At 35.6% G+C, this 22,158-nt stretch overlaps 2 protein-coding genes across 4 annotated transcripts; one reads left to right on the top strand and one right to left on the bottom strand.

Moving 5' to 3' along the window:
* The first annotated feature begins 1,492 nt into the window (after window positions 1-1,492).
* Window positions 1,493-5,233, top strand: LOC103965916 (transcription factor bHLH123-like). Of its 2 annotated transcripts, none has more exons than XM_009379017.3 (7): window positions 1,493-2,027; window positions 2,186-2,795; window positions 2,998-3,087; window positions 3,209-3,274; window positions 3,464-3,529; window positions 4,423-4,476; window positions 4,634-5,233. In XM_009379017.3, the coding sequence occupies exons 1-7, from the start codon at window positions 1,717-1,719 to the stop codon at window positions 4,781-4,783; spliced, it is 1,347 nt and encodes a 448-aa protein (XP_009377292.1). In that variant the 5' UTR covers window positions 1,493-1,716; the 3' UTR covers window positions 4,784-5,233. The 2 variants fall into 2 exon arrangements, with proteins under 2 accessions (XP_009377292.1, XP_009377291.1); XM_009379016.3 differs by having other exon boundaries at window positions 1,494-2,027; window positions 2,980-3,087.
* Window positions 5,234-9,051: 3,818 nt separating this feature from the next.
* On the bottom strand, window positions 9,052-13,541 carry LOC103965917 (probable NAD(P)H dehydrogenase (quinone) FQR1-like 1). 2 transcript variants are annotated; one of them, XM_048585815.1, is made up of 5 exons: window positions 13,389-13,480; window positions 12,019-12,117; window positions 10,676-10,769; window positions 9,566-9,828; window positions 9,052-9,465 (listed from the first exon to the last, which is right to left on the bottom strand). In XM_048585815.1, the coding sequence occupies exons 3-5, from the start codon at window positions 10,757-10,759 to the stop codon at window positions 9,234-9,236; spliced, it is 579 nt and encodes a 192-aa protein (XP_048441772.1). In that variant the 5' UTR covers window positions 10,760-10,769; window positions 12,019-12,117; window positions 13,389-13,480; the 3' UTR covers window positions 9,052-9,233. The 2 variants fall into 2 exon arrangements, with proteins under 2 accessions (XP_048441772.1, XP_009377294.1); XM_009379019.3 differs by lacking the exon at window positions 12,019-12,117 and having other exon boundaries at window positions 13,389-13,541.
* Window positions 13,542-22,158: the final 8,617 nt, after the last annotated feature.

Here is a 22,158-nt window from a genome sequence, read left to right as displayed (position 1 = left end):
CTTTTGAGTTTATACAACATTATGGTTAACAAGGTTTGAGATCCAAATCAAAGAACGACTTGTAGTTAAATAATTAGACAAACCCTAGCCGCAAGAGGGAACAAAACCAAAGAATCCATCCTAGCTATTTAGCAAATAGCCTTTTTTTATAGAAACCAATTTATAAATTATTCATGCAAAAAATTAACTAATTGAAAATTTATCCTATTTAGCAAATAGACAGAATATAATATTTTTAGGTTAAAGCACTATATTCTGAATCTCTGATAATTAAATGGCCAATTAATTTCCAATTATGGTGAGTTTCCTCGGAGAATTTGGTTTTTGACGTACGTTAGTTGAGCAGACTTTACCCTTTTGTGTTGCTCTATAATTGGAAGGTTGTGGATCCCCTTGAGAGGCCAACCAAGCATATACGACACATGTATTGATCAGACCAAAACAAAAACCCTAAACACGTATAATTCAGCCTAGTATGCAGTACCACACAATCAAAGTATATGTCTCCTAATTGTCACAGGATTAATTAATCTACTTTTGTAAGTGAAAGGTCTTAGGTTCGATTCTCACTAAAGACGAATTTGACCACAATATTGCTAGCTCATTGTGAGACTAAACCCATCCCCTCACCCTTAATGTAGATAATATCGTTTGTTGAAGAAAAAAAAATACAAGCGGAATTATAAAAAAGCATTAAAAGACAAAGTAAAAGAATGAAGAAAAGCAAATTTAATTAAAAGGAGTACCATGATCAAGGTCGATTAGGTGATATTCCTCTTCCTGGAAGTGAGAGGTCTTAGGTTCGAATCTCATGGATGACGAATTCAATACCAAATTAGGTTGCCCATTGTGTGGCTTAGCCAAACTCCCTCTCACCTTAGTGTAAAAATATTGATGTACTAAAAAAAAAAAAAAAAAAAAAGAGACATTGTTGCAGTCCTATTAGATTAGGAATGTGATTGTATAAATCCTAACATATCTAGGATATGTTTATGGGATTCTACCATATCTCTTAGACTAGATATTATCCTATTAGAGTTGTAATCTTATTAGGGTAAGGAATTAACCTTCCCTACTACCATAAATAAAGGCACAATGGGATGGAATAGAACACACCTCACAATTATACATCTCTATCCTCTCTTTAATGTGCCGCATCCCCTCTCTTTATGGCCTCCATAATTGTTCAGTAAATTATGTTAAGTAAATTATTCCTACTACAGACAAGATATTTATCACAATTTAAATTCTAGAAGTGAGTATAAGATAAATAAATCAATAAATAAGGCATGATATTTATCACAATTTAATAAAATGATAATAAAAAAAACTAATGTTGATAATTACTGAATGGACCTAATTCAAGAAAGTGAACTAAACCCAATGACTCACCAAATTGGAGACTTTACCCTAATTAGAAATGGTCCTTTCATTTGTCTAATCATCACCCCCCTTCCTGAAATGTCAACTACATTCCGGTTACTTCTTTCATTGCTTCACACCCAAACGGTTGAACTTCACCTAATATAAATATATATAAACTTCTGAGATGCAGCGAACCGCTTTCATCATCATTTTATGAAACCACAGCTTTGTAGATTCCACTCAAACAAGTAGCGTCCAAGAGGTTGAAGACAACAAGAACAAAAGTAAAGAATACCACTCCAGCAACCGTTGGTCATCAACCAGTATAATTATTTTGATTTGCAGTTAGCCATGGCAGATGAATTTCAGACACCTGGGAACTGGTGGGACTCATCTTCAAGAACCAGGTTCGAGACGGGGGCATCGCCCCCATCTTCGAGCCTAAATAGCTTGGGAAGCTTTGGATGGCAACCCGACATGGTTGACATCAAGGCTAGGTCTTCTATGGATTCCGGGTCGGTCTCAGGTACTTCTTCTATGGTCTTCCATGATACTCACAAGCTGCAAGAAGGGTCCGACTCTGCGAGCGGCGGCGACCCCAACTTGCATATGATGGGTTTAGGGCTTTCCTCTCAGGCCACAGATTGGAACCAAGCCTTATTGTAAGTCCAAAAATAACAGTTCATAAAATTACTATTATTTTATTTTATTTTTTGGATGAACAAATATATACAACTTGATCATGGTGCTCAATATATAGAAACCTAAAAGGGATTTTGTCTTTCACTTCATTCATTTGTATAACTTGATATGTGTACAGTCGCGGTGAGAAGGCGGAGACTAGTTTTCGATCAATTCTACAAGAAAACATGAACTCCAGTACTGCTAACTTTCAGCAAGAAAGTGACCAACAGCTCCAATGGAGGGAAAAGTTGTTTGCTGGTGGTTGTGGGGACTCTTCTAACGAGTTTAAGCAAATGAACCGGGGATTTTCTTTAGACCAAACACAGTTTAGCCCTCAGTACAGCTCTGGGGAAAGCACGGTGACATGTCAAGGATTGCCTTCTAGTTTTCAAATGGATTCAGCATCAGCAGCTCTGTACGGAAGCCCGTCTACAATATTGCAAGGAATACTGGGACCTCATCATGATAATCAGCCTCAGCAACCTAATTCAGCAACCATCAATTTTCCTTATCAAGGAAATTATGGAATTAATAATTCTAGTGAGTTATTGCCTTCTTGGTCTAAAGTCCCCCAGTTTCTGAGAACATCACCTCCCAAACAACCTCCTCATAGCCATTTACAATTTTCTAATAATGCTCCCTTTTGGAATGCACCTCATGAGGCCGCCATGAAAGACGTCCGGCCAAGCTTTTTCCCCTCATTGCAGCCACAATTTCCCGCGGCACGATTTGATGAAAAACCAAAGGTATGCAATTGTTGTTAAAGACAATCAGTGGAATCAAAAACTTGTTAAGGAATGAACCGACATTATACATTGCGACATTATATGTCAAGCAACAGTTCGAGAATTGCGTTTCATAATCATCATGATTAGGGTTTTGATTGTAATGATTGGAGTTATTTAACATGTTAAATATTGGGCTGAGCAGAATATATCTGAAGTTCAGGAATCGGGTGCAGTGGGGAAGAAAAGTGGGAGTGAAGTAGTATCCAAAAGGCCTCGGAATGAAACCTCGTCGGCTTTGCCAGCTTTTAAGGTACACAAAATGAGCAATCAACCTTTTTTTTCATTTTGGTTTGACAAGAAGCTAGCGATGAATTGTGTTGAGCTTTTTCTTTTATCATAGACATAGATGAGAACTTGTAGCTTGGTTTTAGGTGAGGAAAGAGAAGATGGGGGACAGAATCACTGCCCTCCAACAATTGGTTTCACCTTTCGGAAAGGTAAGTAAATTTAGCTCCAAAACGCTATCTATCTTCTTTACTTTCACAAAGAGCTAGCTAGAGAGTGTGATATCATTCTCTTTCTGAATTTAAAAAGTGTGCGTTACTTTAATTTTATCTTTTCAAAGTATAAAATGAAAACTTTGATTGTGTATGATGATTTTAAATAATCATGTTATTGTGTGTCAGACTGATACAGCCTCAGTACTCTCTGAAGCCATCGAATATATCAAGTTCCTCCATGAACAAGTTAATGTAAGTCTTATAAAGCTATAGTGGATATGCACCTTAGGCATACATAGAACTTTGATAAACTAATGACTTCGATTAAATAATATTTTTGACCGATCTCAATTTGGGATAACGCGTTATTAATAATTCAGTTAATGCATTATAAAAATTTCATGTATGTCCCATATAATATATATATATATTAATAATTTTCTGATACATAATGTTTATGATTCTACTACGAGGCCTTCCCAAAATATGACTGAATCATTGTTTGTTTCTTTTTGAAATTGATGTCACCTTAAATCTCATCTCTAACTTTTTTTAACTTGATAAGAAGTTTAAGTGAGGTTTTCTCATATTGCAACAAAAAGTTATCAATGTCATCACCGCTTTGAGAGATTTTTTTTTTTTTGCAAAATGGCCTCCATTAGTAGAACTATCATCCATATTTAACTAGATTTTTTGTTTGGTTAAATGTTTATCAAATGGAACAATATAGTACACGTCCTGAGTTCAATTCTTACCGCTGGTGAATTTTCCCGACCCTTGGAAGGGTGGACGGCTGTGGCGAAGCGATTAGCTAGTTTCCTTTTTTTGTTAAAAAAAAAAAAACAATGTACACTCTATTTTTGAAAGAAAATAAGTAAAATTCATGAATTTAATTGGTTAAACAAATACATAGAATTGTTTGTTCGTAAAATGAGAAATGAAATACATGTACAATATTTAAGAAAATAAGAAATACCTTGATAAATTAATAAGTTATTAATTAATTGATAAATTAATAAACGAATAATTTATTGTTTATTTAATATTCTGTTTTTAGTAGATTTCTTTATCCAAAAGCTATTAGTTTATAGTGGTTTAGCTAAATAATAATGTATATATAATATGTTTTGATCTTATAATATCAGATTTTAAGCACTCCATACATGAAAAGTGGAACTGCCATACAACACCAGCAGCAGGTATATTGTATTCTCCTTCTTCTGCTACCTGAAAAAATAATACCTATGTACTGATTCCAATAGGTCCAATCAGTTTCTTGATGCTACCAAATTTTTTTTTTTTAATCTCCTGTAGATTAATTTGTACCAGCAATTTTTCTTTTACCTGTCAATACAGATGTCTGATAAATCTAAGGACCCCGATGGTCCAAAGCAAGATCTTAGAAGCAGAGGGTTGTGTTTAGTACCGGTTTCGAGCACATTCCCGGTGACACATGAGACAACAGTTGATTTTTGGACACCTACATTTGGAGGAACTTACAGATAAAGCAAAGAGAAATGGTAGATTAATTATGTATGTACGTACGTAGGACGCGTACTTGTATGTATCTTATTAAACCGTAACTGAGTAGGGAATGATAAGGCGAACGAGAAAGAGAGGAGGGAAACAAACAGAGATATGCTTACATATGTGACCTGGTCTGGGATGGAAAGAAGTAATAAAACTGGTGAGGGACATGAGAAAAGGCGAATGACCCTCCAAAGAACATGAAATTGTTGGGCCAGCTACAGGCAGAATGATGCAGGGTTGGCCAATAGAGACCAATTGGAGCATATTAATTGTTGTAATAAATTGAATAATTATGATTAGGAGGTGGATTAAGAATAAGAAACAGATGCTGAATTTAGGGAAAGTTTATGATGAATTAGTTTTAGAGAGAAAAATTGTTGTTATAGGAGCTGATTTTAATATAGAAAGATAAAGAAGTTTTTATTCCTTGTTGCTATATAGTGAATAGAGCTGGCACTACCTTTAGTTTAACACCAAAAGGAAGATGGAGAAAATTTGGAAGGAATAATTGAATTTTTAGAAAAATGGGAGTGAGTAAGTGTGGGGATGGCATTTGCTTGGAGATCTCACTTTTTATTATTTTACGTGATGGGAATATGTTAGTGGAAGTCAGAAGATGGCCCTGTGCACCTTCTTTCAGGTTTATTTACAATTTGTTATTGGATTTCAATTTTGTTATTAAAACTAGATGTTGTCTTTTAGATGCTGTCAGTCATGATCTGTGCTTTTTGTCGAATGGTCACATTGAGGGGCTTCCATTGGGAGGTAGAGAGAGGTCCAAACTTTCTTCTTTTTCCATACATAGATATATTTTCTATCCTCATATGGTCTTCCCCTCACGCCCAACCACCCCCCACCCCCCCCCACCCCGGCGTCTAATTCATGTGGTGGGCTTTTAAATTGTTTTCCCATAATTGGTTTTTTTTTATTTCATTCTAATGTGGGTTATACAGGGTTTTTTTAATTCACATATATGTTGAGTGAATTAGCATGAGAGGACTTGTTGAGAGTGTAAATATCATACCGGGAATTAAGGGCTTGTTTGGAAGTGTGAATCTCATATACATGGGACTTGTTGATAATGTGAATGTTGTTCATGATGTGATTTAGATTAGATTACAATGCCATTCGCTTGGATAAAAACAAATATGCTACTACAATGTTACTTATAGAAAATATTTGACTGACAATTGTCATCCATTAAATTTGAACTCATAAGTCGTAACCTTTTTTAACGAAATAGAAATTGAATGTTTCAAAGCCAGATTTCATTGGTAATTTTTTTTTTTTTTGTCAAATGATAGATTTGTTGGGTTAAATATTAGATTAGGGAGTCAACTTCGAACCCACATCGTGGTGCCAGGACAACACTCATCTCCACCACTGTGGTGGAGAGCCACTTGCTCATTGGTAACATATTTGTCTTTGTATTTGTAGCAAGAGTTCTATTGTTGCCTTCTCTCCCCTTGAATAGAACACCTATATTAATACATAAAACAAATTTTGCCAATTGGGGATACCATTTTAGTTTCTACATCTCTTTCATCAAACTTATTTCAGAACAAAATAAATATACTGTGAAAGAAATTTTACTCAAAAAATACCTCATCCCCTTGAAAAAGAAATCTCTGCACAGTTCGAAATCAAAATAAAGTGAACCATTTTTTAGTTGACTATTGCTTGGGATAAAGTTTCACCTTCTAACACAAGTAATTAAAAAGTCTCGTGTAAGCTGTAACACAAGTAACATGCTTTTGACACCAAAAACCTACATCGAGAGAGGATATTATTATCATTTTGGTTTCTTTCATGAGAATTGTTATTGGCACTTCAAAAATCACATTCTACACTCCAAACTTTCTATATTTAGAAAGAAAAATACATTTGTGAGGAGTGGAGAATGTGATTTTTGGAATACCAATAACACTTCCCTCTTTTATATATGAACTTTTGAATTTAACAAAACATTGGAGAATTAGAGGTTTTCTGCTTTGTTTTTCAACCACGGTTTTAGTATTTTACAGCACAAACACTACTACTCACCACCACAATGAATATATATCTACACTTAAATGTCCATGTAACTAAATGGATACCTATTGACCATCTCTACCCTTTCCCTATGAGCGATAATTTTATTAGTCATATAGACGAGAGGGTTCTAGTCATAGTGGTTATAGTATTTGGCAATGTTTATGTGTCAAAGTAAACACGATAACATTGATAAATAGATTAGTTAGCATCAAATTTTTATCCAACAAGAAAAAAAAAACCGCATGAAATGTTTTGACTCAACACCTACATGATATTGAGCAGAATGACCTATAACTTATAATTAAGTTGTCTTATATCTTCGCTAAATGAAATATGGCGAATGCCAAAGTTGCTAGCTTCACATTCTAGAGCGTTTTCAAACGTTTTGACAACAATCTTCATCATTTACATGTAAAGAGCTAAGTATTATTCTTTTTGTTTGAACAACTTTTGTTGTTATCTTTTTCTTTTACGCGTCTCAAGCTTTTTCCTTTAATTTGATAACTTTCTTTTCAAGCATTTTGTACGAACGAGGGAACGATTCTTTTTTTTTAATGTTATAATAGTAACTTACGATTTTGTACAGTTTTAAGGAATGCAAAATCATCCTTGAATTTATTAAAACAGTGGCAAAACAAAAAGAAGAAACTTTTACTTTAAGAAATCTCCAATAGCATCCACTTTAGTAAGAAACATCAATGAATGTAGAAAGGAAAGCATCTAAGCATTGATCATTATCATTTATTATAGCATAACATGTCAAAAGAAGATATATTATAATATCTTGCATCTCACTTATCTACTTTTGTCTTTCTCTTGGAAGTTTACCAATTTTTTGTTCGAAGAAGTTTCCCAATTTTTAATAGTGTACCCATAGCACCACTTTTTTCACATAATTTTTTATTAATTTTTTTTTGGGATTCACTTGTAATGTATTTTAATAATTTGAACCATCTATTTTTTAGAATGTCATTTATATGTCATCATTGCAAAAAATAAGATGAATAAAAAATCATTCGGACATTCATTTTGAGTGAAAAAAAGAGATAAATACGATTCTATAAAATAAATCTTAAACCCTTAATCCAATGGTTATATGGTTTTAGATTTTGATGATTTTTGATGGACATGATCTTTTAGGAAAGATCTAAAAGATAGACTATTCAGATCTTTGAAACAGATTACGAAGTGGACCCCATAAACACGTGTGTTAATAATTCTGTAAAAAAAAATAATGACACGGATTCGTCCTCTTCTTAATATGTTACTTTCCATTTTATATTAGCATTGAATCACTTGTTAATCAAAAGAAAAAAAAATCATCAACAATGAATCAATGATGCATAGGCTCTACTTGCACGCTTATGCAAGTGGAGAGAAATTATCATACATACTCCTTTTATTTTTCTCATCATGTAACTAAATATGAAGAGAAATGAATAACAACATGGAGAATATAATTTTTTTCTCAAGTGAGAGGAGGGACTGAGTATCATTTTATATACTCCTCAAATCTCAATATGGAATTAATTCGAAGAGAAATGCTAAAGAGATTCTTTTAAAAGTTGGACTATCTATGGACTCTTTGCCACATCATGGTTTTTCGCACAATGTTTTATAATGTTGGCACGGAAATTAATGTTAAACTGTGAGGTGACAGAAAATCCATGAAGAATCCCCAGTATCTCTCCAAGATACATTTTTTTTTAAGTGTTCCAATCCATGTAACTATTATAGATTCACTCTAATGAATCTAATTATCAATGGACTATGAAGACTACGCACACAAGCAATCACAAAAAAGATAGATAATCGCACACGCAAAAGTAACAACACCACAAGAATTTATAGTGGTTCGGCCAATCTGTCGTACGTCCCCTCCGGCGATCCTCTTGATAAATTTCAATAGCAAAGAATAGAAACTTTGGTTTACTACGGAATTCACTTAGCCCTATCAAACCTTAATCTATCTATTTCACACCCTCTGACTCAAAACTCTCCGCCATCATCGCACCTACTCAACGTACCTGTAACTCGCTCCAAATCTCATCCCGGAACATAGTCAAACTTGCTTTGCTAACGCCATAGTAAAGCCTGTCCATCGGTTGAAACATTTTGAGAAATGAGATGGATATCTTGGAGTTGATATGGGGGATAAAAACTTGAAGTCGTTAATTTAGTAAAAAGGCAAGCGTTCTCAGTCGGTAGTATCATGAGCAAACAAACCTTTATAATTATGAATAAATAACTGTAATTCATAAAACACGTAGAAAACACAAATATAAGACACAGCAAGAATTATACTTGCAGGCAAATAGAAATCGGAAATTTAAATTGAAACTATAGGGATAAAGAATCGATAAGACATTCCATTTGCGTATGTTTGTGCACTTTAAGCAGCTCCCTTGAGCTTCTTTGTGATGGTGGCAATGTACTTCCCTTGGTGGAATGCTTGCTCCAGCTCAAGCTGAGATGGCTGTCTTGAACCGTCCCCAGCATACGTTCCTGCACCGTAAGGACTTCCGCCCTTGATATTCTCCATTTCAAACATGCCAGCTCCGAATGTGTAACCGATGGGTACAAATATCATCCCGTGATGAACCAGCTGAGTGATGGCAGTCAATCTATTTACACAAAAATAATCCCGACATTATTAATATCTCCACCTAAGATGTAGACAAATTTTCAATGTTTGTATAATTGATTAAATGTGATAAGACTCACGCAGTAGTCTCTTGCCCGCCACCTTGAGATCCAGTACTGTAAAAGATCCCAGCAGGTTTTCCAGCAAGCTGTTGTGTTCTCCATAGACCGCCTGTTGCATCCAGAAAGGCTTTAAATTGGGCAGCCATCATACCAAATCTTGTTGGGAAGCCAAAAATGAATCCATCTGCGTCAGCAAGTTCATTTGGCGAGATGATTGGCGCATCACTCTTTGGTGGTGCACTCATTTTCCCAAGCACCTCCTCTGGGAGTGTCTCAGGGACCTGTTTTATAAGCCTTATAGTCAGTCTTACTGTTCAATCAAGTTAAACAGATAGAGAAGACAAACTAATCACGGTACAGAAGAGAAAAATAATCAAAATTTCCTTTGCTAAGAACCGGGGTCTTCATATCTAGCATCTACAGGGAAATAGATGGGAGGTGCACGACTGTGTGTATAAGCAAATGAGAAAAGGAAGATCATGATTTGTAAGAGTTACCAATGAAATCAAAATAAAACTAGAGGGAAGACTAGACAAGGATTGATACTAGTTTTCCCAATCTCGAAGCTATATATAATAACTAGCATACCAGAGGCAGTTTGAGACAGAGAACTATAGATGAGAGGGGAGCAAGACACAAAGAAAATGATGGAATACAATGTACAGGTGCACCAAATAGAGACAAGTAAACCTGATACATCGGACAGTCAGTGAGAACCAATCTTTTACTTTTCAACAGAACATAAGGACCCTAATCTGGCACTCCAAAGAGAGCATAAGAAAGCTCCATCACCCATGCTGTATGGGGATTTAAAGGAAGGTCAATTTTAAAGCTCAAAACTAGGCATAAAATGTTGAGACATGTCGTGGAAAAATGTTTGTCATGATGTTGAGCTAACCACCACGCAAAGTGGAACCCTAAAACTTTGGCATAGGGCTACTAGGCGTAATGTTTAGAATCATCTCATGTTTATACTCATGCAAAAACATGAAGTTTGAATTTAATTTAAAATGGCTTGTTTCCCAAAATCAGCAGTCCAAAGTTTATTCAGCATGCTCAATTAAACATACGCTTCAATTTCTTGAAATGTTCATAGTGAAATGAATGGATTAAAGAAAATGCACTCACCTGCCATAGGGTGGCTTCTACACCTTCGATAGATGAAGCCCCTTTCTTTATTTCTTCTGCTAGTCTCCTGACATGTCCATACATGGAGTAGTACCTGTAAAATCGAACACGATTTTGATTAAGAGGGTTGCATTATTTATGAAAAAGAAGTGCAGCATTCTTGAAAATCAACTGGATGTAAAGCTTTTTTGGAACTCCAAAAAATCATCCTACACAGTATAAGGGAGAATATTCATTTTGCAGTCCTCCAGGCAGAATGAGTATTTTTGGTTGCCAATAATAGCGCCCTTTTCTTTTGTATTACACATTCTTTCCATGGGACCACCATACATTCTGTCAGCATTCTCAGTTAGAAATTACTGGGAAAAATATTTTCACAAAAGTGACTCTAATTGAACTGCTGTAGTCTGTCAGTTGTTCCAGAACCGATTATTTCATTATTGCACCAACAGAATCAATGAACAAATTTCATCCTATCTCAGATATATTGTCCCAATTTTGAGTCTTAATATGCATTCATATCCAAATTTGACATTTGAACCTTTCCAGTGAGGAAATTCTGAATCTGCAGAACAATTATTCAACCATCTCTAACAGTAGTCTCAAAGTCAAAATATTCAGTGTCCCAAATTGTCCGACTTGTCACCACTAACCAAAGTATGATACCACTACCTCCAAGAATCAAGGTCAACTATCTTCGACACACTATCTACCAACCCACATGCATGTGAACAAGCTCAAATCACAACCAAACAAAAACTTATAAGGTTTAAACCTCAACCACAGACGCCCACATAACCGAAAGCACGCCGAATCAAGATTCCATACCAACCCAAGCATTATCAATGGTGACCACCTAGTTCGGCCTGAACTAAAAGAGAGGATCGGAGAATAAAAAATCCAAGGAATTAAATTGTGGCATACGGGACCTAGAAAGAATCAATTTGGCAATAAAGAACCGATGCAAATGAAATGTGCGTTTAACAACACAGAACTGTAAGCATTAACACAGGACCTCTCCATTTGGTGGGAAATGTTGAGAATGGCTAGCTACCTCTTTCCAAAAATACATGCAATGCCTTCATTTTTCATTCCTTAAACAGGGCACATGGAGCATTACCCAAGTATACAATAATTTCAAGTACGCAAGAGGTTAAAAAAAATCAATTAATTCCACAAAGAAATCAGGATAGAAGAGAATGATGTAGCCAATCAAGCACACAACGAAATGTGAGAAAGTAACTCCATAATTCTGCACTGCAGGAGAGACAGTATCACCGCATTCCATCAACAACAATCAAAACAGACAAAAGCAGCTTGTACTATATATGGACTTTTCTTACTAAAATTTCAAAACCAACTGAATTGACTTTCATAAAATGCCAACCAACTCTGCCTTTCCCTGCCAATCACCTCTCCTTTCTCACCTTTCAATTCCTACCCTACAACAGGCAATTGTTTGGATTTTATATTGACCATCAAGGTTAAATCTAGTGCAACAGAGTGGAATGAATATTGACATAGACAAACAGTAGTGGGAAATGAATCAAAAATAATAAAGGAACTATAGGTCAGAGTGTGTAGTATACAGAAGTACTACTATTCCAAATTTCCAACATGTTCATCAGATCTCTAACTTTACAGGAGTATTGAAATTTAAATCTAATAGATCTTTCTTCCGTAAATGATTAGTAAAGATTTGCTAGGAAAAACAAATCCATATTCTAGACGTTAACTTACTTAGGTTTCAAAATGCACTATAACATCCATAAATTAAAAAGAATTGCCTCAGCAAAGCAAACAATTTTTTCCCATTCCTCCAGAAATTTCCTTGTTCTATTACTTTACAAAACTACTTTCTTCTGAAGGATTCAAAGCAAGTGGTTTTCAACATTACAAATCCCAGAACAGGAGGAACACATTAAAGAAACAGTTTCTCGAATTAGACTGACCATAACCATTAATCAATCAAATTTCCTACTACACAAAAATCAGATCTTGGGGTAATCAAAAGCTCCAAAAAATCGTCTACACGGTAGGAAAAGAAGAAACTAACAACCCTTTAGCTCTATCTTTACCTATATTCGGTGCAAGAGTGTAATTCACATAAAGAAATTATCTAATTCACTTCAACCATTATATTTTTCACCGCGGCTGAAATTCTTCTACGATGGATTCAAAACAAAATAAAACAGGACACTACTGATCTCTTTGAATAAATTATCAGAAATGCGCAAGTTTCCTAAGCCTATACTGGCTCTTACTTTCCTACTCTTCAGCAAAAAAATACAACAATAAAAATAAAAATAAAAAGAGGAAAAAGCCAGAGCCTCTGATTCACCATCCCAAAATCTTCCTAAAAATATAAAGATTCAGCCTTTAAACACTTTGAATACGAAAAATAACACCCAATTCAACAAAACGTCCAAAAACACAAAGATCCAATCCAACAGAAAGATAATCAAATGGGTTCCTTCTAATTCAAAATTCGGAACCATCCATATTCCGATGAAGCAATAACCAATTCAAAATTCTAACAGACTGAAACTCTCACAGAATACAAATCACCATTACCCAACAACAACAAAATCAAATTAAAAAAAAAAAACTAAAAAAAAAAAGGGATCATTTAACAACATATTCGCAGTTCATACTTCATGGTGAATTGGTATAAAATTAAAAAAGTAAATTAAAATAAAGAATTGGGACTTACACAATATACACTTTGGTGGCCATGAATGCAGTCCTCCGGAGTCTTGTGTGATTTTACTGCGTGTTGTGGGTTTTAAGCTAAATGCAGGGGGGGAACGTTGACGATTTTGCACGCCTACTGGAAGAAGCCAGAGTCCCTTTTATAGTGGAATATGGGGATTAAAGTTTAATTATTATTTAATCTCACTTAACGGTGGCTGATTCTTTTGATTTAGAGTTGTGCTATCCACATATCTTTTTTTACTTCTTACACACATCTTGTTAATTTCTGTTCCTTGATCTTCTTCATTTCATCCGATCTGACGGTCGAAAATTAGAAGGATGTGTAAAAAGTAAAAATGGTGTGTAGATATCACACCCCTTGATTTATTTGCTGGCAAATAGTAAACGGTGTCGTTTCAAAGTGAATCTTAGTTGTGACTGAAGTAATGGGATAATGATGCTATGGTGGTGTCATGCTCATCACCATTGGAGTTTCTAGCAATGGATCTAGAAGATGTCATTTTCTTAATAATTTTAATTAATACTTTATCATTTATTGGATATAATTTGTTTGGCTTTTTAAATATATACAAGAGGACAAATGGAAGGTATTGATATGTGGTGAGGGAAGTAATAAGATGTGGGGTAAGTTGAGCATTAGGGGGTTGATTTCAATAATGCAAGAAAAACTAGACCTAAAAAAGGTAATTCCAAACTTAAAATTTAATTTTGATTAGTATGAGGGGAGAAATTATATAGTGATATTGTACCACCACATCATCGGTGATACTACCACTTAAAATTTGCCATATATACAACTTACTTACAGGGATTAAATATATTTTATTCTAACAAAATACAAATTTTAAAAGAGGAAATTGAAAAATAAATTCAATTCCGCAACCATGGATGCCGGCTGTTGGAAACCAGTGGACAAGATGGAGAAGGAGCACAATCTCCATAAGAAATCAATAGACGAGATGGGCTTGCCATCTGAGCGCAACCCCGGTGAGTCTGGAGAAGGTCTCGGCCATGCCGAGAGAGATGACAATGCAAAGGTCAATGCATGAGAGAGGAAAGAGAGGGAAGGAGGAAGAAGGCGAGTTTGGGGTTTTTGTTTTCTTTTAAATTTCATTTTTTGTGTTAAAATAATTTTTAAGTCCAACTGTATAATAATTATACGTGTTAAATTTTGAATGAAAGTAACATGTGCGAATATGGTAGTACTGTACTAAATAATTTCTCGTATGAGAAATGCTATCTAGACTTGTTCAAAGAAAGTCTTTATATAGATATGTTTTCCCCATGTGGCTTCATAGTTTTTCTTAAGAAATAATGGTAAACTACACAATACACCAAATCTACGTGGAGACTTTTTTGAGCAAATCTCGTTATCATTCCTCACACTTCGTGGCTATTTCTTTTTTTTTTTTTTTTTAGGGAAAGTATGTTATTCATTGTATTGAAATAGAACACATACAAACTGAGGATAGTGTGCATAATGGGCCTCAATAAAACCTTGCCAAGGCTTTCAACCCGATTGAAGGAAAAAGAGCGTCCCGCACAACAGAAAGAACTATCCTCAAATGACAATACATAACAAAACGTAACAAATTACGAGCTTTCTTCGAATAAAATACCCCTAATCAAATCAAGGGGTCTTCAAACCACAAGAGCTATTGATTACTTCCAGCACCCATTTGAGCAAGCCTGTGCGCATCCAAATCACTTCCCATATGCACATAGTTCACCAACGACGGAGGAAAAGATCGGAGCAAAAAACGCAGATCATTAATGATAGGCCCCAAAAGTGAACAATCCTTCTCTTGACCCCTCATAGCAGCCAAGACTAGGCTAGAGTCACATTCAAAAATCAATTGGGCTAGCAACACAGCCTAACGAGCAGGAAAGAGTTCTACATGGAAAGTAGAAAATGTCCAACCAATCCAACCCGCAGCTGCAGCAATGAATTCTCCCCTATGATCTCACATAACATCACCAAATCCTCCCCTTGAACCTTGTTGGATCTACGCTCCATCAAAATTGCACTTGACCCAGTCGACTTCAGGTCTCCGCCATCTCTGCGAGGGATTGGTGGATTTTTTCGTACCCGTTTTATGTCATTTTTGGTACTCTTGCAGCCATCCCTTTGTTCTGACCACCAGTTCCTGTGGCAACACTTGAGCCCCATTCCAGACAGCGTCATTCCTATTCTTCCATAACATCCAAATGGTCATCAAATAGAAATCGAAAACCATAGGAGGGGTATACGCCACAATACTAGATAACCAAGGAAGAAATTGTTGATGGTTTCCCTCCTCGACTCTGAAACCCAAACCACCAAACCAAACTACCTTAGCCAGGTTGCAGTCCCGAAGTATATGTTTCGTTGATTCACCATGTTACTCACAGAGACTACAACAATTATCCACAAACACTCACTGCCTAGCAAGGTTAAATTCCGTGGGCAGAGCATCATGTAAGCACGGCAGGCACAAATCTTAACTTTCCTCAGTACATAAGCGTTTCATAACTTCCTCAACAACTTGCACCGTCCTTCATCTAGCAACATAGCAGAGGCACTTGCACCAGCTCATTCAGAAGAGACAAGTGCCCTGGCCACATGATAGGCAATCCTTACAGAAAACTTCTCGTTGCGTTCATAATGCCAAACTCTACGATCCATGATCGTTTGAAAGCTTAATGGAATACTCAAAATATGTTCCATTTCCCCTTGAGAGAATAGATCTCATAACAGCTTAATATGTTATTACCTCAAACCTGCCACAAACAGTTTATCCACTGTGGTCTCAATGTCCCAGTCTCTCGACGGTGGGCTTAACACTGGAAAGTAGGTGTCCCTTAGCCAATTATCTTGCCAAATTTTAATAGTCGACCCATCCCCCACTTGCCAACGACACCCTTTAAGAATCACAGGCCTAGCCTCCGCAATGCTCCTCCATACATACGAGTTGTTGGCATTTACCCGAACACTAAGAAACTTGGTATTTGGAAAATATCGGGCTATAAACACTCGACAGGCTAGGGACTCTGGTTGTTGAGGAAAATGCCAAGCTTACATAGCCAATAAAGCAAGGTTAAACGCATAAAGATCTCTGAACCCCAACCCACCCTCTTGTTTAGGCTTACACAATTGGTGCCAATTAAGCCAATGAATTTTCTACTTGCCCAGATCACCACTCCACCAGAACTTTGCAATCATGACATTCAGCTCTTCACATAAAGATTTGGGAAGAAGAAAACATTGCATAGAGTACATGGGCAAGACGTGTGCCACAGTTTTCACTAGCAACTCCCAGCCCGCACAACTCAACAAACCACCATGCCAACTTTGTAATTTCTTCCAAAGACGATCTTTCACATATGAAAAAGTTTCTTTCTTCGACTTTCTGATGAGCACCGGTAAGGCTAAGTATTTGTCATGAAACTCCACTCACCGCATGCCTAGACAATCGGCAAGGAGCTGTTTGTCATAGCTTGTGAGGTTAATGCTAAACAAAACACAATTTTTTTCCAAATTAACGGCTTGTCCCAATGCTGTTTCATACACACACAATGCCTGCTTAATGCTCATACACTCTTGCAACGTACCTCAGGCAAAAAGAAAGTTATCATCTGCAAAAAAACAAATGGTGTATGCTCAAAGCTTGACAACCCACCTTGATTCCCTACAAGACACCTTGGGATTCAGCCCTTCGGCGCACATGACAAATAAATACGGGAAGAGGGACCCCCTTGCCAAATTCCCCTTCCAGGCTGTACATACCCTACTGGCTCACCATTTAACTTAAAAGAGTATGTCACAGTAGAGACACATAGCATAATCATATGAACCCATGTCGGTGAGAAACCTATTTGTTCCACAATGGCCTCTAAAAACTTCCACTCCAGACGATTATAAGCCTTACTGATGTCCAATTTCAATGCCATTAGACCATTCATCCCCGATGACCCTTTATGCATATAATGGGTAACCTCCGCAGCCATCGAATAATTATCTGAAATCAACCTCCGGGGTATAAAAGCAATATGTGTGGGGGAAATTATATGAGGGAGTATGAGCTTCAGTCTATCCGTTAATATGTTCACCATAATCTTATAAAGCACATTACAGAGGCTAATAGGATGTAATTGAGTCATCTTCGTTGCCTCTCTCACCTTGGGAATCAAGGTGACATGAGTATAATTAATCTTTCTTAATATTTGACCCCGATAACACCATTTCACGAACTCCCTTATAAATATTTGGACCAATAATCTCCCAATGTTTTTGGTAAAACCCTGGAGTCATGCCATCAGGCCCCAAGGCTTTAGTATGATGCATCTGGAACACGACACACTTCACTTCCTCATCCGAGATAGGCCTTTCAAGATCACAATTCATTTCCTTTGTGACCATGGGTGTTATATTGCATAAGACATCTTCAAAATTAGTAGCAGCATTTGAAGTAAATAAATTGGAGAAATAGGAAACCACCACATCCTTCATTCCCTCTCACTCTTCATGCCAAACCCTGTCATCGTCTAAAAGCCCATGCAACCAATTCCGCTTGTGCCTCCTATTGGCTTTCTGGTGGAAGTACTTAGTGTTCCGATCGCCAAGCCTGACCCAATTTTCTTTCGCTCTTTGTCTCCAGAAGAGTTCCTCTTGCTCAAGAAAGTGGTTCAAACGTCCAATGAGCACCTTCTTTTGGTCAATCGACTCATTCGTAAAAGGTTGACCCAGTAGAAATGTAAGTTTATCCTCGTCCAATCAAGCATCATTGTTCTTCCCTTTAATTTTGTGAATTATCATAAAAAAGAAAAGGTTTGTGAGAATAGATTAAAGGGAATGATGCTTGATTTTAAATATTTTATTCCCTTAACCTCAAGTCTAATTACTGGAATTTATGTCATAAATTGAGATTTGATTACAATAACAAAATGTGCTTAGTACAATCACCACCGAGCAATCATCATCTCGGTGGTGATTGTACTTAATATAATCAGATGATGATTGTATTAAATACATATATTCACATGAATTATATCTAACCGTTATATCATGATTGAATTAAATACATATAAGTATTATCATCAATGATGACATTTTACTCTTTTTTTTTTTTAGAATGGATTGTGTTATCCATACACCTCTTTTTAGATCATCTCCAAAAAAACTATCAAATTATAAAAGTCAAATTACAATTGATGGCTGATATAACAATATGAAGTCTTATATCAAATTTTATATTTCTTTGACCAAATTGCTAAATATTATTTTCTTATTTAAATAGAACTTTAAATGGTTGTAATTATTAAAAAAAAATGTTGAAACAAAATTCTTATTAGTTGAAATGTTAGTGGAATAAGGACCCACTATTAAAATGAATTAAAAATAAATTTGACTTCTAATCACAAAGTCTTCTAATCCAGTTAACAAATAATATTGGGGTTTTTTGATATGGTCGAAAGTAACTAAAAATTGGACCTATTTCAAAAGTCAAAAGTCACTAAAAATTGGACCTATTTCAAATTTTCCCAATAATATTTTGGTTGGATAGATGCATAGTGGCATTTCACCAAGGATTTTAATCTTATTTGGAGATGCTCTTACCTTGTACGCATTTTTCTCAATTTCCAACTATCGAATTGAATGAACTGAAGAAGATCAAATGACATAATTAACAAGAAAAGTGTGAGAGGAATAAGACTACCCTTTAGAATTGTGTAATGCTATAGAGACTAAATTTGAAGATAAAAATTTACAAATTAAATGATGTGTCACTAGTAATAATGAACATTTTTATCTACGCTTAAGTAATAAACAAATTATCAACTTTCATATTCTATAATTTCTAAAATTTTATCTATAAATTTTGTCTTCCTAACATTACTTTTTAGAATTAGATGGCAAAGGAAGTTCCTGCCAAAAGGTCGAAGAAGTTGATGGTGTTTGACTCATTGCAAAATTAATGGGGGACGAAAAGAAGTCGACAAAAGAGAAAAAGAAATGGAAGTGTTATTAGTATTTTAAAAATCTCATTTTACACTTCTCAAAAGTGTATTTTTCTTTCCTAATATAGAAAGTTTAGAGTGTAGAAAGAAATTTTTAAAATGTTAATAACAATTCCCAAAAGAATTAGGAAATAAAGAGATGACGCAGCGGACGCTGCATGCTGACCCAGACTAGAAAATCACCGAAATTTACAGAAGTAACCTACCCTACCTACCTACCTACCTACCTATCAACGTCTATATGATCTTATCTTACCTGTTAATTAGTAGTAATTAATTTAGTTTATTACGGTTACAGGCCATACCAAGTTGGCATGTCACATGAAAAATCATATTGATCAAGTCTGCAAAGTGCAAAACAAATTATATATTCAAATGTTGCAATGGAATTTTACACCTATTCACATCTTTGTTGAGTACTTGAGCTAAGCATCTAATGATGCTTAATGTACTTATTAAGTCCACCACTTAATACCTTAAGTTTTGTTGGATAACCAATTGAACGGCTCACAAGTGTATCAAATTTGTTTCGTTAAAGCAACAAAGATGCAACTGATGTATGGAAGTTTTCTTTATGTTTAAGCCTATAAATCACCCTTTGAAGAACAAAAATATACATTCAAAGATTGATCTATCTTATAAGCTTACATAACCTCACGATATTCACAATACAAATCACATTTAGTTAACATTGTCTAAAAATTGTTTGAAAATTTTGGACAAAGAAAATCAAACTTCCAGCCGTTGTTTCTAACTTTCTATATCTCCAATCCAAATCAAGATTAAAGCAGGCTTGACATGGTGTTTTAATCCCTAACTAGCTTTTCTGGGTAAAATTTTTATTCGAATCGAATTGAAGAACCGAAGAAACTTCTACTGCTTTGTGGTTTTTCAGCAGGGAAGCACCGTTGTTGGTAATTCGTGAGAGAAAGATCGAGAGGTTGGACCACGAGAGAAGGCGACGTTTGGGAGCAAAAGAAGACTAGGTTTGAGAATGACAGAAGGAAGGGGAGAGAGAGAGAGAGAGAGAGAGAGAGAGAGGTGAAAAGGGCAGAAAAAGTGGAGAAGATGCTGAAGTAGAGCCTTTAACGATGATTGATGTGTGGGTAACATGGACAAATATGTCTTTCCACTGTGCCAAGGAGGAGAAGGAACGAGGAATGGAAGAGCAGCTTGAGGCCATTTTTGTCATTTTATTGCTCACGAGCGGTACTTTTATGTTGAGTTTTAGTATATGTATAATGTTCTCACCCAACAACAGACATGATGATGCGTGGCTACTGGCTAGCTACTCTTGGACTGGAATTCGGTTAGTAACAATTCACAACTTCTTTTGCTTTTGTGCCGACTTCTTTTTTCCTTCAGTTTATAACCTTTTCTTGCTTTATCAGATAAAAGTCTCAAGCTGGAAGGAGAGATCTGAAACATTTCTTGTTCTATCGAGGCATACGTCAATTAGTGGGGAAACAAACAAAAACATGTAGCTGATGTGAATGTGGCTACATTAGCCAGAGCATATGTACTTAATACTCCCCTTAGGCCATCTTTAATTGGAGATGGCTTAAGGTATAAAAATAAAAAAATTGTCTGATTTGTCTAAAAAATCATCTTCAACCGATGGCTAGACTATAATTCTATGGGACTTACCAGGCCATTATTTGGTGAAATGAGTATCACGTTGATCAAATGTAGCCCCCTTTTAGCCTTTTTTTGGTGCTCAACTCCTAAATTGCAATAATTGATTCAAATCTAACGACTAGATGTGAAAACATCCACTGTAGTTTAATTAAATTAATAAATTATTAAGGAGGCTATGTTTAGCCCTTTCAATTTATTTAGCATTTTTAGTTGGAAATGATCTTATACATCTGAATTCGAAAACTCTTCTTCAATTTGATGGGCTTTCTTGGCCAACAAAAAAAAACTAACTTTTCATATGAGAAAAGGGATGGGTTTCCCTTGGTCTATCAGAAACATCGATGTCATGCCTTCCTTTATTTTTATTCATAATTCCTCGAATAGGTCCATAGATATAAAGTTAAAAAAAAAAAAAAAAGGGAAATTGGCTTTTGCTTCAAGAATTCTATTGTCTTGCCCATAATGTTGAATTTCACATTCCTTGTCCTAAAAGTTCCACATTTTCACTCTTGATATTAATTATTGGGGTTCAATTAACCATCTATAACAAGCGGGCTAACACATATATGATGTGTGTGACTCTAGTTTAAAAAATTTAATGATTACTCGTTGTTGGATCTAATCTAAAGATGGAGACTAACTTTACACCAATAACCATTTTTGTTTAATTTTATTGAAAGTAATTCTTTAGATTATATCCAATTGTGAGTGAATAAGAAATTTCTTGAGCTATGATATTTATATGAACGTGACTGATGATGATATGTGTAGTGCACGGGTCACAAGTTGTCCTCACATGTCAATGCCATCTTAAATTGATGCAACAAAAGATTTTTTTTTTTTCGGAACAAAGACATCTGAGGTGTATGAAAAGCTTCTGTCCACCACAATCATATCCCTTACAGCCACAGCCAAGTATTGGATAAGCTGCTCTCCGCACTTTTTCTATTGAGCATACTTTCTCTTAACCTCATGATACTGCATCCATAATCCTTACCAAAGTATTTTTAAGGAGATTAATTTGTATTTTTGAAATGATTAATCATATGGAATTACTATCCATTTGTCTTCCCCTACAATGCAGCAATCAAGAAGCATTACAAGATTTCTGTGCTGAAGTTTGGGAATCATAA

The sequence above is a fragment of a genome, unplaced genomic scaffold, assembly GCF_019419815.1.
Source record: "Pyrus x bretschneideri cultivar Hongxiangsu unplaced genomic scaffold, Pyrus_bretschneideri_v1 Contig23, whole genome shotgun sequence".
NCBI classification, from domain to species: Eukaryota; Viridiplantae; Streptophyta; class Magnoliopsida; order Rosales; family Rosaceae; genus Pyrus; species Pyrus x bretschneideri.
The sequence above is the reverse complement of the archived record's forward strand: the minus strand, read 5'-3'. Positions and strand labels throughout refer to the sequence as shown.

Bases quoted from the DNA above. Each gene is read 5' to 3' on its own strand.
- LOC103965916 (XM_009379016.3), top strand. From the start codon at position 1,717: ATGGCAGATGAATTTCAGACACCTGGGAACTGGTGGGACTCATCTTCA. The intron at 3,530-4,422 runs GTAAGTCTTATA...TTATAATATCAG, and splicing joins TCCTCCATGAACAAGTTAAT to ATTTTAAGCACTCCATACAT. The intron at 4,477-4,633 runs GTATATTGTATT...CTGTCAATACAG, and splicing joins CCATACAACACCAGCAGCAG to ATGTCTGATAAATCTAAGGA.
- LOC103965917 (XM_009379019.3), bottom strand. From the start codon at position 13,411: ATGGCCACCAAAGTGTATATTGT. The intron at 10,770-13,388 runs GTAAGTCCCAAT...TCGATTTTACAG, and splicing joins GCCACCAAAGTGTATATTGT to GTACTACTCCATGTATGGAC. The intron at 9,466-9,565 runs GTGAGTCTTATC...TTGTGTAAATAG, and splicing joins GGCGGGCAAGAGACTACTGC to ATTGACTGCCATCACTCAGC.